Source organism: Sus scrofa, chromosome 1 (genome assembly GCF_000003025.6).
Source record: "Sus scrofa isolate TJ Tabasco breed Duroc chromosome 1, Sscrofa11.1, whole genome shotgun sequence".
NCBI lineage: Eukaryota > Metazoa > Chordata > Mammalia > Artiodactyla > Suidae > Sus > Sus scrofa.
In genome coordinates, this window is record NC_010443.5 from 167,827,886 (window position 1) to 167,843,791 (window position 15,906).

The following is a 15,906-nucleotide window of genomic DNA, read 5'->3' on the forward strand; positions in this document are numbered from 1 at the left end:
GGAGAGCGAGACAAAGCTTTCTCTTCGGCGGGGCAGGGGGAGCTGGTTGGCAACGATCCCCCCATCTCATCACCCCCATGTCACAGCCCCGATCCCTTCAAAGGCAGGATGTGACCATCCTCAGGCTGCATTTCTATCTCTGTGACACATCTCTGACTTCAGAGGACAACATGTGGAAACACAGTGACATCCGAGGGGGGGTGACAGAGTTCTCAATGGTGGAGAAATGGAATCAAGTTCACCGTTCAAGGAGGGCCCTGGGTGCGCCACCCTGCAGCAGCCTGTCCCCAGCTTCCACTATTCCCTCTAAGGCCAGGATTTCTCCATCCATGATGTCAAAGGCAGTCAACAATCCCCCCAACCCCAAAAGAGGTGTGAGGAGTCTGGAAGCAAGCCCACTGGTGAGCACTCCCTTGTCCAGCCTTCAACGTCATGTCTCGTGGGGCAGACGTGCGTCCCTGTCCTCACAGGTGCCATGTGTCCATATCCTGGGCTCGGAAGGTATAGCCACTTACAGGAGAGGCCGATGGGGAGGCTCTTGCTTGCCGAGAGCCGAGCCTGTGTAATTGGATTATGCAATCATGCTTTCTGCTGCTGCTACCTGATTTAATGCTTCACTTCTCAGGTTCATAATGTGGGTTCAACTTAGTGAAGCTGTCTGGGCATTTCCAGAGCCAAGACCAGAAGGAGGCCAAGACAGTCCTGACTGCATCAGATGGAGACTTCCCACCCTCCCAGACAGGGAGGGCAGCCCCGGCCTCCGCCTGGTCCTTCGACTTCCTGCCCACGGAGGTGGGCCCAGAGCTCCACGCTGAATGGTGCCTCTGTGCTCTCTACCAGCTTGGAATGCTCACCACAACCCGTTATCCCCGTTTCAGAGATGCGGACCGGCTTGGGGAGGTGAAAGGACTCTGCTGAGCCAAAGCAACCAGAGCCAGGACTCAAACCCAGCCCTGCTTCCTCCACCACGGCTGCCTGGCTGGAAGAAGCAGATGTGTTCATTCTAAGGATTCTCTTTACCATCCTTCTTCCCCATGTAAAATTCAATCAATCAGCTGAACCAGACTCATCAACATTCTGGAGTGAATGCGAGACCCTTGAGAGTCTGGCTTCCAAATACCCTGTGCAGTCTGTGACAAGCTACCACCTCCCTCTTTCTGACCTGCCCCCTGCTTAAAAAAAAAAACAAAAAAACAAACAAACAAAAAAACCCCCCAAAAAACAAAGTCAAACTTTATAACATCTCTTCCACTAATAATTTCCAAGGGGGAAACGGAGGCCAAATTGTCAGTGGGCAAGTGGAGTGAGTCCCCCTCCACCTGCTAGAGTCACTGACCCGGGACCAGCCCAGAGCAACGTAAAACACGAGTTCTGGGACTCGCTGAGGACGTCAGCTCACTGGTGTTTAATCTGCCTGGGAAGGCCGTCCTCAAGTTGTTGACCAAGGGACAAGACCTTCCCCGCTTACGCTCAGGAATCTTTTGACCCTCTAAGGATCCCCTCCAATAACATGGATCCAAGAAAAAAGGATGTGCACCAGAGCCTACAGTAACTGGTCCTGCCGGGCCCGGCAGGCAGACACAGCTTCGAAGCCGCCTTCCCCAGACGCACGCCTGCATGGCCAGCAGCACCGCAGGCTAGACCAGCAAGTCTGGCCTTTCATCTGTCCCTCTGTCCCTTCTCCCCTCACACCCACAGGACACTGGTTCCTGGCCTCTCTCTCCGGGAGGGGAGGCCCTAGAAGTGCTCTAATCTGTGTGATAAATATGCTCCTCGCTGTAGGCATGCCCACCCCAGATGAGTCTAGCTGAGCTCTCATCTCCTCTGAAGCGGGCCACTCGGAATCCTCCCCCCACACCCAAAAAAGAGAGCCACAGATGACGGAAGTGGGCACATCACAATGAACTGGCCTAGCCTTCTCCACCTTCTCACAAATGGGGAAACAGGCCTGGAGGAACCAAGTGACTTGCCCTAAGTCCCCTTTAAATCCCGGAGCAAGGGGGCTGGGCTACTTCTCCCCTCCGAGGGGCAAATCCACCAGCACCATGGGGACGGCCTCTAGTTGCTCTAAGAGCCTCCTGGGCCCTTCCCTCCTCCGCCCCTTCCTGCTGGAGCAGGACTCCTGCCCTGTGGCCACCAGCCCTCCCAGCCCCCTGCCACCTTCTTCCCATCACTTTTCTGAGTCAGGCCGGCCGCAAGCCCGCAAGCCCCTCTCCTTCCTTCTTCGCTGGATGCAGTTGAGCCCGGCTCCCCGGCGTGAGCCGTCCTCAGCCGTCCGTAATTCCTGCCTTGTGAGGCTCTGTCAGGCACAGCGATTAGACGGCTGCCTGCTTAATGACAGGGCGACGGCTGCATTCACTCAGAGCCAGAGAAGCAATTACCTTGAAAATGGGGGTCACAGGCCCCACTCGTTGGCTTTAATTGAATTCCAATATCTGCCTCGAGCTGCCTTGACCTAACGCGTAGCTTCCTAAATACTCCTCGAAGGAAGTGGAGCTAATCCAAGCAGTGCTTCTTCCCCAATTCCACTCTTTTCTTAGAACTTAAAAAAAAGAATTATTTTCATAAGAGGATTTTAATTCCAAAGGGAGAGGCAGAGGGGGAGAGGGGACCCCACTGTGACCACGGCAGGGATGGAAGGGCTCAGCCTGGAAGGCGGATGGGGACAGGGAGCTGGAAAAGGAGAGATTTCGGGAGAAGGCACTGCCCACCCCTGTACCCTCTACCACTAGCCGCAGAGCCACCGAGCTGTGACTGGTCACTGAGGAGGAGGACGCAGGCTCCACACCAGGGCTGGACGGAGTGGGAACAGGGAGAGGATAGCCCTGAGCAGAAAGACAGCCCTGGGCCTCTGGCCTGGCTTGAGCTCCTGAACAGCGTGTGACTATCCGCAAATCACTGTCTCTGTAAGCAAGGCCATCAGCTCGATCCACGGTTCTCTACCACAGGCCATTTTGTGTGTCTCACCCCCTGCTGGGACACTTGGCAATGTCTGGAAACATTTGGGGTGTCCTAACTTGTGTGTTGGGGGATGTGCCACTGGCATCCAGTGGGTGGAGGCCAGGGCTGCTGCTCAACCTCCTACTGTGTATCCCCACTAAGCATCTGGCCCCAAAATTTATGAGAGCTGAAGTTGAAGTACCCTGGGCTAATGGTCTCAGAGGACACTTCAAACTTTACAGTGTTACGGTTTCCCTCTTGGGGGCTCCATCTCCCAGCTCAATGGCTAAAAACTGACCATTCACTCCCTTCCCAGCCTCCTCTCTGCTCCTCCCACACAGCAGGTGAGGGCCTGGTCCTCCCCCAACACTGCCAGGACTCAGACGAGGCTAACACTCCCCTGCCCATCCCCAGCAGCGCTGGGTGGCTGCCGGGGGACACAGGCCAGAAAGACAGAGCCCCATAACTGTCCCGGGTCCCAGTGGCATGCTGGAAGGTCAGGATCCATCAGCATCGCTGTCTCCAATCCCACCCTCCCGGCATCCTCGGCCCAAAGAGGTGAGCTGGTCCACCCCTTCCTTTGACAGATACAGAAACTAAAAGCCCATGGAAGAGAGGGGACCTGCCTGAGGTCATACGGGGAAGAGGCGTAACTAGAACACAGATCTCCAGGTTTCTGCCCCAGAATGAAGAGCCCAGCATCATCGTACGCCTCACCAAGCAGAAGACTCTGGGCCTTCAATTCTACCTCGAAATAATGACTGTACTTAAGAACAAAAAGAATGAGGACCAACCAGAAGGCCAAAGGGACCTCAGCCAACCAGTCCACTGCTTCCCAAGCCTGAATGATTTGGAAAACGCCAGAAACACAGACTTCCAGTCCCACCCCAGACCTATGGAAAAGAACTCTGGGGTGAGTGCCCTGGAATTTATACTGTTCTCAGCCGATGGTGAGTAAGAAACAGTGATCTCACCCCCGCCCTTCATTTTAGGGACCAAAGGAGGACAGGTGCATCCAAAGTCCACTGCAGGGCCACCAAAGGACAGCCATTTGGCTTCCTCCTTTCACGGAGGGGTCAGACCAGAAGTGGGCCTCACTGGGCACTGTGCCTTATCTTTTCCCTTCCTGGCTGAGACTTGACTTCTAGAACCTCACAGAGACCAATCCAGGAGCCCTGGCTGACTTCACACGGGCCCGTGATGGACACTCGGCCAGGTAGCTCAGCGCACGGCACAGCAAGGCCCAGACCCAGATGCCACAGCACGTTTCACATCAACAGTTCAGCAGAGACAGTTCTGATCTTAGGTGGCCAAAGAAGGGCAGACCTGTGCGAGGGAGGGGACAGCACCCCCCACCCCCACCCCAGGGGGAGGTGAAAGGAGGAGGCTGGATTGGCCTCCAAGGTGGGCCTCCAGGCCCACCCCCCTCAGTGTGGAAGATACCAAAGGCCAGGGGAGGGGCAGGGATAATGACTATAGAAGTGGAGTGGGGTGTGTCGGGCACCCCTCTAATTTGGAGACTGGGAGGCAACTGGGGAGCCAATGGGGAAGGTCTCTAAGTGGGTCGGAGCCCATGAGATGCTGGGGGAAGCTGGAGCCCTGGGGCCGCCATTCTTTGAGGCCAGCTGAGGTCAGGGTCCATCTCTGGTTATGGTAAATGAGAGGAATAAAAGGGCTATACACACGGTGAGAGGCAGATTGGGGAGTCCACGTACCCCGATGATGGCGTTCAGCTCCGTCATGGTGACCTGCTTGGCTCGTTCCACAGCCTGCGCCACCTGCTGCTGGTGCTGGAAGAGACGGGTGCGGCGGGTTAGAGGTGGCCCCACGGGACAGGCGGTGACCCAGCCCCCACGGTCCCCTAACCAAAACAGGACAGGGGGGAACAGGGACTTTCTGCTTGAAACCCTTTGCAATGAGCCAGAATTACTTCTGTAATCAAAATGTCCCCTAGTTTTAAGTTAAAATAGAAATGAAGCAAAAGATGGCTGTTTGTCAACTGTCCCTTTCCACCAGAGACAAAACAGCTTCCTTCCGGGCACTTAAGAGTGAGCTGGCTATTAGGTGAGGTTACTGAATAATGGTTAGTTTTCTAAATATGGTGACGACACGGTAGTCCTGTAGGTGGGTGTCCTGTTTTTAGGAGGTGTGAGTAGACTAGTGAGAGCTGCTGAGTCTGTCAGGATGTCTGCACCTTACATTCAAAGGGTGCAGAAGAAAAGCACAGGTATTTCTATATATACTCAACCTCTGACTATCTAAATAGAAAACACACAACAAAGCATGTGACTGGATAGGGAAAAAAATGGCATAGTGAACCCTAATATAAGCTATGAACTTGGGCGATAATATGCCCATGTGGGTTCATCAGCTATTCTGGTGTGGAATGGTGAGGGTAGGATGGGCTAGGGGACATCTCTGTACCTTCCACTCAGGTTTGCTGCAAATCTCAAACAACTCTAAAAAATAAAGTCTATTTTAAAAAAAAAATTGTTTAGTGCATTCATTCCCTTGAGCCTTGAGGTGGTACCCACTTTGTAAGCTGCCATCCCACTAGTGGGCTGCAAGCTCCAAGGACATCACTATATCCTATTTTTACATGAGTTCCATCAGGTATGGGTCACTTCCTCGGCTCTAAGACCTACGGCTCCAGGACGGAGCGGGGGGTGGTCCTAGCCACGGAGGGGGCCTGGAGGGCAGGGCCTGTCCCAGCCAAGGGAGCTCTGCTAGACAGAAAAGGGGCCCTCTCAGGCAGCCCACCTGTCTGCCCTGAACCAAAGGGCCCCCTTGGAGATGATTTTCTCCTCCATCTGCTAGCCCAGCCGGGACTCAGGTGGGAGCCTCTTGGAAAGTGTGCTTAGATGATGATGTAACGACTTGGTGATGTCTCCGAGGAGGACACTCTGTCCTTGGGCCTGGGGTCCCCTTTGGCTAATGGTTCCCCTGAGAGGGTCCGACCCTTGGCACTGACCGGCCAGGCTTCCTAGCTCTGAGATGTTTCCCAATGTGGAAGTTGGGGCATGAGGAAGTGGTGGTTGGGAATGCTGGTTGGGATGGGGCCTGGGGGTGGGGAGGCAGAGAGGTACCCTGGTCTCTCTTCAGGCAGCTGCGGAGAACCAGTTCCGGTGGAAGGAGGAGCAAATGGCCCCTCTGATGTGCCGGAGAAGGTTCTCTCAAGCCCAGGTTGTCAGCTTCAGCCCGCATGAAAGGACAGGGGTCAGGCTCTAGCGAGACCCAGGCAGCCAGTGGGCAGCCCTGGAAAGAAAAGGAGGACCAGGTAAAAGAAAGTCTTACCTCTTGGGACAAGAAAGGCATGATCTGTGCTAAAATTGTGTTGAGTCTCTTCGCAATCTCTGTCTGCAAAAGAAAAGAGACTGCGTGAGGCTCAGGCAAATCAATCAAGTCGCTGAAATGTCACAGAGTGGAAGGGCCAACACCCCCACCCCCCAAAACCACAGACCCTCGACGGGCTCCATCCTTCCACCCTCACTGGGCCTCCTGCCAGGAGGCCTCGCTAAATCCATGGCATGAAGCAATCTCTTCCAACTCCCTCCAGCCAGGCTGCCCACATTTTGGGGAGCTCCAATTTCCTATCAGAGGTGGTCTCTGTATTTGGTTCACGGTACAGTTGGTCTCCTCCAGATAGAGGCCCAAATCAACACCGCAAAACTAAACAAGAATAACCCCTACACCGCACACTGCAGAAAAACCTAGCATAAGAGTGAAAGGCCATGTGGGAGAAGGAACTGCCAGGCCCAGCAGCCCCCATGGTAACAGCAAGACAGGCTCTCGGGCTCCCAGACAAGTCAAGAGGTGAGGGGCGGCCCCTGGCTGCATGTGTCCAAGGGTTCCCAGGGCCAGCCCCATGCACGGTGATACACAGCTTAGAGGGTCTCCCTCGGCCCCCATTTTCACTGCTGCCTCTTCCTCCCCAGACTAATCTCTCGCCCTTACATGTGCTGCCCAGCCTGAAACCCTAGCACTGACGCTTCGTTCTTCAGGGTAAAGCACTGTCTTCTCTAAGATGCCACTCAGGACACAACTCATTGGATCCCTAGCCCTTGCTCTAAGCTGATCACAGAAAGGCCGATGGATTTTCTGCCCTAGCCCTAACACTGCAGAAAAGATCACATTCAGAAAAACATCAAGAGTTCTGGCCACCTGTGTTCTATGTGAAGCATCTCTGATGGAGAATTTTTTAAAAAAGAAAAAGGAAAAAAAAAAAAAAAAAAAAGAATGGGGCTAAATGGTTAACTGAACCAGACAGGAAGGCCGAGGACCACTGACAGACAAGTCATAGAATTGCTTCTCTTATCTCATTCTGAACCCGAGGCCGCCAGGGCTGAGGTCCCAGAGCTGGCTTCAAAGCCCTCATCAGCACATAGCAATCTTTCAGAGACAAAACCATGACAACAGCCTTTAAAAATCTGTGATCATCTGCATGTCAAATGATTCTGGATGAGAAATCCTTGTGCACTTAAAGACAATGCTGTCTGAAGGCTTACAGACAGACCCTGGACCTCAGGAGAATTCCTGGGGCCAACACCCCCACCCCCCTCAAGTGCCCCCAGCCAGCAATGAGGATGCTTCCTGTTTGTGAAGAGATGGGCCATGGACTAGGAATCCAAAGGGCTTTTGCAGCCCTGCAGCCCAGGGCTGCTGGCTGCAGTGCAGGCTCCAACACAGACCACCTGTTCCCGGCAGGAGGGGCTCTCGGGTGGGGGTCAGGGATCACTGTTCTCTCTGGCAATACTCTGGACCCTCCGGAACAGGACTGGTGTTTCCCGCGGGCATCTGGGGTGAAGCAAGTCTTCGGTGCGAAAGACTGTCCCTCATCTCCCAGGCCCACTGAGTGCCAACAGCGGTCCTCGTGTGTGCAAACTTTCGGTGGGTGTGGGGGTGTATTATGCTGGCTGGGATGCTTGGGACTCGGGGGCACATTTGCACACCCGAGGTAAACTCTAGCAAGGACCCTGTACAGAGTGGTTTGTCAGCATCAGTGCTATTGGCATTTGGGACCAGACAATTCTTTGCTGCATGGGGCTATTCTTGCATTGCAGTTTGTAGCAGCGTCCCAGCCTCTGCCCACTGCTGCCCACCATTCATACTGTAAAGGAAACTGGGAAGGTACTAATTATTGCATAAATGATTAATCTAGGTAAGTGGGAAGAGTCATACTCCAAAACAGGGTCCTTTCTCACTTCTGTTCATTTTTCCTCTCCCCAATTGATAGAGAGTGGCAAGAGTGGATGAAATATAAGAGTTAGGGTTGTATATGCCAAAGTTCTAGAAACAATCAGGTAAGTCCAAACCTGCACAGAGCAACATAATCACTCAACTGTCACAGGTTTATGTGCCAAATAAGAATGGAAGTTTTATTAAAAACAAGAAGCAAAGAGAAATAAACAAAATCAATCATTCTCACTGCTTAGGGAAGCTCACCAAGGCCTCTTACCTCAAATGGCTGGCAGAGCAGTGCCTGGCACACAGTAGGTGCTCAGGAAATGTTGAGCCAAAAGAATCTCACTGGCCTCCCTGCATTTCTTTTTCTGAGACTCCATATTACAGGATCCCCTGGCCAGGGACCTGGGCCTGCCTCAGTTTGGGTGGCATCTGGGGGAAGGGCTGTGGTGGATAGTATTGACATACAACTGGGAGGCAGGGTAGGCAGCAGCCCAAGTCCTTTGCTAACGGGGTGAGGCAGTGGTCAAGCCAGAACAGCCACAAGCTGCCCAGTGGGTCTTAGGCTGCTGGCCCTTCCCCAGCCAGGAAAGCAGGCAGTAGGCCCTGAACCTTCCCGGTCACTTTAGGCCGCTCGGCAACTACAGCTCTCTGGGGTGGGTGGTCAGAAGAGTCCCTACTGTCATCTACTTCCTCCAGCAAACAGGTCAAGTGTCAGGATCTTGGTAGGCCAAGGAACAAAACGAAAAGTAACCTTCTCCCTTGGCACATCTTTTATTAGCAACCATGTGGCCACAGGGTGCCCCTAGGTGGGATCTTTCCCTGCAAGGCCTGGTCCAGAGCACAGCATCCTCTAGTTATGAGCAAAAGGGATCTTCTGGGATTTCATGTGGCCTTGCCTGGCTCAAGGCCTGGTATCCAGGCCATGAGGTGACCATGGCTGGGGTCGCTCCATAGAAGCCCCTCTCATCTCACCTTTCCACTCTTCGAGAGCAGTTTTTACCTCCCAACACCACACACATGAACCAAGCGCCAACAGGACAGATAGGGAATGTTCCAGAAGCCTGGGGTATCCACATTCAGGCTCTCTTCTGCGGCTCAGACTCAATGAAGAGCAACCTCCCTGCGTGGCAGGGAAGGACTCTGGCACACCATGAGTCAGGACTGTACAGAGCTGGGGGCCGGCAAAGGGGAGGGAGCAGTTGGTCCTTGTCCTTGGGTCTGGGTTCTGGGTTTTTTTCGGGGGTCGGGGGAGACAGTATGCAAATCCCATCCCTCCCAGCTGTGACTGTGTCATCACCTGCCATGGGTCACCATGCCCCTCCTGGTCTCCCCACCATGTGGAAGCAGGAATTGAGCCTTGGCCTCCTCTACCTAAGACCATCCAGCCCTGAGCACGGGCTCGGGGCACGCGGGTGTGTCAAAGAATGAACAGGAAAACTGTTCACTAACCGACTTTTTCTCTTAATGTTTATTTTTTGGAGGGTGGTGATTAACGGGAGGGGAAGCTCCTACAAACAGAAAGTTGGCCGGACAGAGGCACTCTTAACAACAACAATGATAATAATAACGGCGAGCATCCGCTGACCCAAGCTGTTCCACACATTTTAGGCGTGTGAGCTCGCAAGAACCGTATAGGGAAGGCGCGTCTTCTAAATCCCCAGTTCTCAGAGGGGGAAACTGACACTTGGCAATTAAGCAACCTCACGAAGCGACTTCCTACAAAGAAGCCAAATTTCGACATTTTGAGACATTTTGAGAGAACTCAGAGAAGTCTTTTTGAAAGAAAAACTACTGTCAGGGTTAATAATTGACAGCATTTCCGATTAGAACAGCTGTTAAAACAGCATTTGATCCAACTCAAACAAGCTCTAAACATCAGTTCCAAGAAAGGAAAGAAAAAAAGGGATCAAGACGTGTGACTTTCAACCAACGGGACGGGTCACAAGTCACCAACTGGAACAAGATCCTAGGTTAGAAAACTCTTTTTGGCAATTCAGGGCACCGCCACCCTGTTACCGATAAGCTGGGGCTCTTGGGCTGGGCCTTCATCCTTCCCTCCATCCTGGTCCCACAAAACCACTGCCTTTGAGTCGGAGCCTCGGAAAGAGAAGCAGAGAGGAGGCGGAGGCTGGGTGGCGGGACGACGGCTTCCTTTGGAAAAAGGTGTTTGCGGAGCCGGGTGCTGCCTTTGAAAGTTCCTTTTCAAGTGTGGTTCAAAGAAGGCAGCTTTGCTGGTGGAAAAATATTGTGCCTCAGAAGGAACTCACCTACTCACCACAGACAGAGAAGTGTGTGCAGAGACCCTGCAAGCTCGAGATCCTGAGCTCCCGAGTGGACACTGGGAGGACCATCTGCCTCCATTGTGGTTGTTAGGCAAGTAAATGACGGAGTACAAAAGAGTTGGGGGGCGGGGGGGGGACTGGTGTCATTTCCCAAAGAGCAGTCTGTTCCACGCCCGTAGGTAACTCCTGTTCACACCATCACCTCCTTGTTAAAGCAGGGCCTCTGAACATCTTACTGTACACAGAGGGCAGTGGGACATTCTCAGAGTGCACTGCTCCAGCAACGCCCTAGCATTCACACTAACTGTTGTTCCCATCCCTTGGGCCTTTGACTCAGGACACTGAATGAAGGGAGATGGGACCGGCTCTCGGTCCACACCCTGGCAACCTCTTGCTCCCAGCCTGCAGCACCTGGCCAGTCTTTGACTTTTTTTTTTTTTGAAATTATTTAACTGACTGCTCAAGACACATCTGACAGCCACTTCCACCAGATTCTCTCCGGTATTTAGTTTTAAACTGCCCTGTCAGCTCTTCGAAAATGCACACATTTTAACCTCAGCCAGATAAAAACAAGGAGAGGGAGGAACCTGGCTGCTTTAAAGAGCATATCATGACCCCCTGCCACACAGAGGTGACCTGGCCTCTATTCCCAGCTCTGTCTCCAATCTCGCTGTGTGGCTTTGGGCCAAATCCCTTCCCTCCTCTGGGCTTCAATTTTGTTGTCTGCAAAACAGAGGGACAAAGTGGATAACTCGTAAGATCCCGGAGCCATCATTTAGAGTCTGAGAAGGCCAAACCCTCCTCAGTCGCTCTGTGACATGTCGATTGCTCCAGAAAGTTCAGTAAAACAGAGCACAGCATGAGTTTAAAGGACAAGCAGAGTAAGAGGCAAGGCATGGACGGATGCTGGGTGTGGGCTAAGCTGCAGCTGGCTGGGGTTCGGTCCCAAGGACCAGTCTTCATAGCATGGCCCGTTCAAGTGCATCCATCAGCCTAACTGAGCACTACAGAGCAGAGCAGGCAAGAGGGTCCTATCTGTGTCAAGCAGCTACTGTCCACGTTCCTTCTGTGATTCACAAGAAGCTTTCGACAGTGAGGCAAGGGCTCTTGAAGATGTTTCACTTGGCGGGAAGTAAGAGCAATTCCCCGTCTATGAGACAGCACAGGGGCTGCCATTAGGGTCCTGATTTCACTTCTCAAACAAGGATCTCTTCATGGCATAGTCAGCACAGCGTGCAGTGATTCTGGAGACCCGTTTGTGGATGTGCGTAAGAATGAGATGAGGAAAAGGGACCTATGTGAGACCTGAGTTACACTCCAAGCCATGTGGAAATGGTGGTTTTCCAGCCAGCTCTGTGACTGACATGTCATATGACCCACAGAAAGTCACATCCTGGTGGCAGGGCCTTGGGTTACTCCACTGTGCACTCCCTCATGTGTGTCTGGGGTGGACGCTTGGTCTGCTCCAGAGTTCTTTTTGTTGTTGTTGTTGTTGATTTGTCTTTGAGGGCCACACCCACAGCATATGGAGGTTCCCAGGCTAGGGATCCAATGAGAGCTGTAGCCGCCAGCTTATGCCAGAGCCACAGCAATGGGGGATCCGAGCCATGTCTGTGACCTAGACTATAGCTCACGGCAACGCCAGATCCTTAACCCACTGAGCGAGGCCAGGGATCGAACCCATGTCCTCATGGATGCCAGTTGGGTTTGTTAACTGTTGAGCCATGACGGGAACTCCTGTTCCGGGGTTCTTGAATTTGAATCAGGTTTTACCTGGCCCTCTGACACAAGTCCTCAGATATTCAAGGTGAGTCTGCCTCATCTTGAATTAAAATCACAGGGGCTCAGGGAGAGGCTGGGGCTGTGCAGGAGGAATCGCCAGCAACCAGGCACCACAGTCACCAGGCAATCAAATATAGGAAGAATCCAGAACAAGGCATCGGGGCAATTTTAAGTTAAAATATTCCATTGCATTTCCTAGGCAATTCTAAATTGATAGGCCCTTAACTATTGGACTACAAGATGAAATTCCTTGCCAGGCATTTTCTCCTGACTGAGCTAGCAGAGCACTGAAATAAAGCAAGTGGGTGTTTTGTTTTGTTTTGTTTTTTTTCCTTTTTAGGGCCGTACCCTGCAGCATATGGAAGTTCCCAAGCTAGGGGTCAAATTGGAGCTGCAGCTGCTGGCCTAAGTCACAGCCACAGCAACATGGATCTGAGCCACATCTGCAACCTACACCGCAGCTCCCGGCAACGCCAGATCCTTAACGCACTGAGTGGGGCCAGGGATGGAACCCACACCCTCATGGATACTATTCGGGTTTGTTACTGCTAAGCCACAATGGGAACTCTGCACATGGGTGTTTTATCGCCCGTGGGAAGGAAGCCCAGAGACAGGAAGGGTCGAGGCCTCCAGCAAAGGTTCCCAGGCCCCACTCCATCTCTGCCATGCAAAGGCTCTAGGGGAGAGCAGCTCCCCGGTGTTTTTAAGAAGGGGGTGAATAAATGACCCACTTAGCAGCCGGGAGATAATGACCCCTGCTCCTGGAGGGGCTGAGGACATTTACATCACCGATCACTCAGTGATAGGTGAGCCTCCTTAAAGGCCCTTTTAGCACTGACATATTGATCAAATTATATATAACTACAACGCCATTAAATATTTATGCTTCCGAGGAAGCCTGCTGAATTCTTTATGCCGGGAGGGCTGGGAACAAGAAAAGGCCCAACCCTGGTGTGACCCTGAGGATCTGTCTCGCTGGAGAGGAAAAGGGACACTGGCTGTAGCCCCCATCACACAGGGTAAGGATGGCAACGAGGATTCCTCCCGCTCCTGGGCAGAAGAAAGGCGAGGGGGTCGAGGAGCTGAGCGCCATCCCACATGCTCCCTGGAAGAAATCCGACTTCCTTTCCTGTGCCCACTAGAAATCTCTGACATTTTCTGCCAAGAGTTTAGGAAGTAAGGGCATTGGGAATGGTGAGGCTGAGTGAGGGGGTGGGAGTGGCACGGGTCAGGGAACAGAGGGAGCATCTAGGCCACTGACCCTGGAAAGAGCTGGCAATGCAAAGTCCAGAGACCTGCATTCCCGCCCCGGGCGTGTCCTGCACTAGGGCCTCAGCGTCCGCTGCAGGAAGGAGGCAGATTTGGGTCCAAGATAATAATTAGCTCTCAAAAACCAATGAGGGGCTGTGCAAGTCAGGGCCCTGTCCTGGGGAGCAGTCAATGGCAGCCCAACGGGCACAAGGGGATGGACATCACTTCATGGGAGAGACCTGGGAAGACGACAGTAAGTCCCTCCCTGGCTCTAAGACTCGGAGACTTTCATTTCTCAAGACTCTCAGTTTCCATCCATTGGGCTTCCTGTTAACAAGATCCAATAATCTTTAAATATTTGTTCACTTTAATTTCTTGGTTCCCAAACACATTAAACTCTGCCTGCCTCCCACCCCCACTCCAGGGAATGGCCCTCAAAGAGGCTGCTTGTGTAGACGGAAACAGGGAAAGCCTTTTCAGATTACACCTTCCCCCAACACTGCCCATTCATCCCAGGCGCCGCCGCCCCCCTCCCCCCACCCCCCATCCCTCCCTCCCCTCCTTCCCCTCAGATAACCCCTGCCCCCCTCCCCCACCTTCCCAGACTCCATTGGCCAACTCCTGCCAGGAGGAAAAATTCTCAATTCATCCCTGTGGGGTTGCCATGGCAACCCCCAGCCACCTAATCCCCCTTGGAACATTATGCAAATCTCCCTTTGCCCCTCAACAGGCTGTAAAAGTCACATTACCCTTGCAGAGGCAGCTCGTTAAATTTTGGGGGTCTCCCTGTAAGGTCAGCGCTACAAATGAAGCAAGGGCTCCGGCTTTTTAAGGGCAGGGGTTCTCTGGGAAACCTGGGTGGTGGGCGGGGAGGGGAAGATGAGGTAGAAGAGACAGGGACACTGTGGGCACAAACAGCCCCATTGTACCCACCCACCTACCTACCCACAACCCAAGAGCATGTCCCTCTCTTTAGACTAAACGGGTCGGAGGCGTCCCTCTTCCCCAGAGGAGGATGGCAGGAATGGTGGCATTTCATAGGCCATAAAAATCAAAATCAGTTATTTAGAAACTTGTTTATATGATCAGCTTGCTTGCAGACTGGCTTCCTCCCAAACCACCATCACTTTCAACATCTCATTTTCCAGATGAAGACAATGAGGCCCAGAGAGGACTCAGCTGCCCTAGGTCACAAAGCGAGACAGTGACTCTAGAGCCAGAATTCCTCCCCCAACATCAGGGGTTCTCCACCACGGCAGATTTTGCTCCCCGAGGGACATGAGGCAATGTCGAGCCATTTTGGAGGGTCGCAATAGAAGCAGTGCTACTAAAAACTAGGAGGTAAAAGATGAAGAATATCCTAGGACGCCCAGGGCTGCCCCACCACAAGGAATTATCCAGCCCTTAAATGCTGACCATGTTCAGCCCGAGGAACCCTAATCTACACATCCTGATGCTCATGCTTTACCCAATTCTTTACCCCAACACTGGAATCAAAGCCCTGATGTGCAGGTGGCTGGGCTGGGCCAGTGCGGAGACCACAAGAGACCACACCTTGATGTGGATAAAGATCACTGGTCCGAGTGAAGTGAGCCCAGCTTCCGGTTCTGGACCTGCCCCTGGTCCACAGTGAGGTCACAACCAATGCACTTAACCTCGAGAAACTGAATCTGTGTGCCTACTGTTCGGTGGGGCCTGTGGTATCTACACTGCAGGGCTGGCATGTGGAGCCAGTACGTCACAAATGACAAAGGGGCTGGAAAGTCTCACAACATCCAGAACACCAAGGTCCTCGCTCTCTAAGGCCTTGGCAACTTGGGGACTGTCCTGCTGTGCGAATCCCTTGCTGAGGTTTTCCCACACGCAAGGTATGTACTATGCTAAGCACCTGCAACACAACATCTCCTGTCATCCTCTAAACACTCCCGTTAGGAGTGTTATACTGCACAGTCCTACATACGAAGCCGCTGGCCATGTGTGGCTAGCTAATAGTAACTGAAATTCAATCTGACAGCAGCCACATTCCAAGCACTCAATAGCCCCCTGTGGCTGATGGCTACCATACTGGACAATAAGATAGATACGTCCAGGAAGTTCCATCAGGCGGCACTGCTCTAAGAGGCATCCTCATCATCTCCATGACAAACTCCAGTTCACAGAGGGCAAATGGGCTGCCCCAAGTCACACAGCCAATAGGTTTGATCTAGAACTCAATCCTAAGTGTGTCTGACTTCAAGCCTGTCTCTAGCCACCGGACACAGCATCCCCCAGCTTCTGGTGCTCTGCACCTGACTTTCCAGGATTCCTTTTTGAGAACCAACAGTCTTCTGATGGAGAAATTCTGATTCCACTGGCACCTTTGGGAAAAAGGGTTAATTGAAGATCCACCACCAGGAGGCAGGAAATGCCCAGTGTTCCTGCAATGCTGGGTCAGGGGGATGGGGAGAGCTGGGTAGAGGTCCCTTGA

At 52.8% G+C, this 15,906-nt stretch overlaps 1 protein-coding gene across 12 annotated transcripts in view; it reads right to left on the minus strand.

The window, feature by feature from the left end:
* TLE3 (transducin like enhancer of split 3) overlaps positions 1 to 15,906 on the minus strand; it is a 47,406-nt gene that overhangs the window by 19,378 nt on the left and 12,122 nt on the right. For 7 of the 12 annotated variants that reach the window (XM_021100779.1, XM_021100747.1, XM_021100738.1 and 4 more), the window contains 2 exons: positions 6,235 to 6,297; positions 4,626 to 4,730 (listed from right to left, as the gene is read on the minus strand). In XM_021100779.1, the coding sequence (XP_020956438.1) occupies positions 4,626 to 4,730; positions 6,235 to 6,297 (168 nt within the window). The remainder of the gene's footprint in view (positions 1 to 4,625; positions 4,731 to 6,234; positions 6,298 to 15,906) is intronic. The other 5 variants (XM_021100790.1, XM_021100767.1, XM_021100772.1 and 2 more) reach the window with 1 other exon arrangement.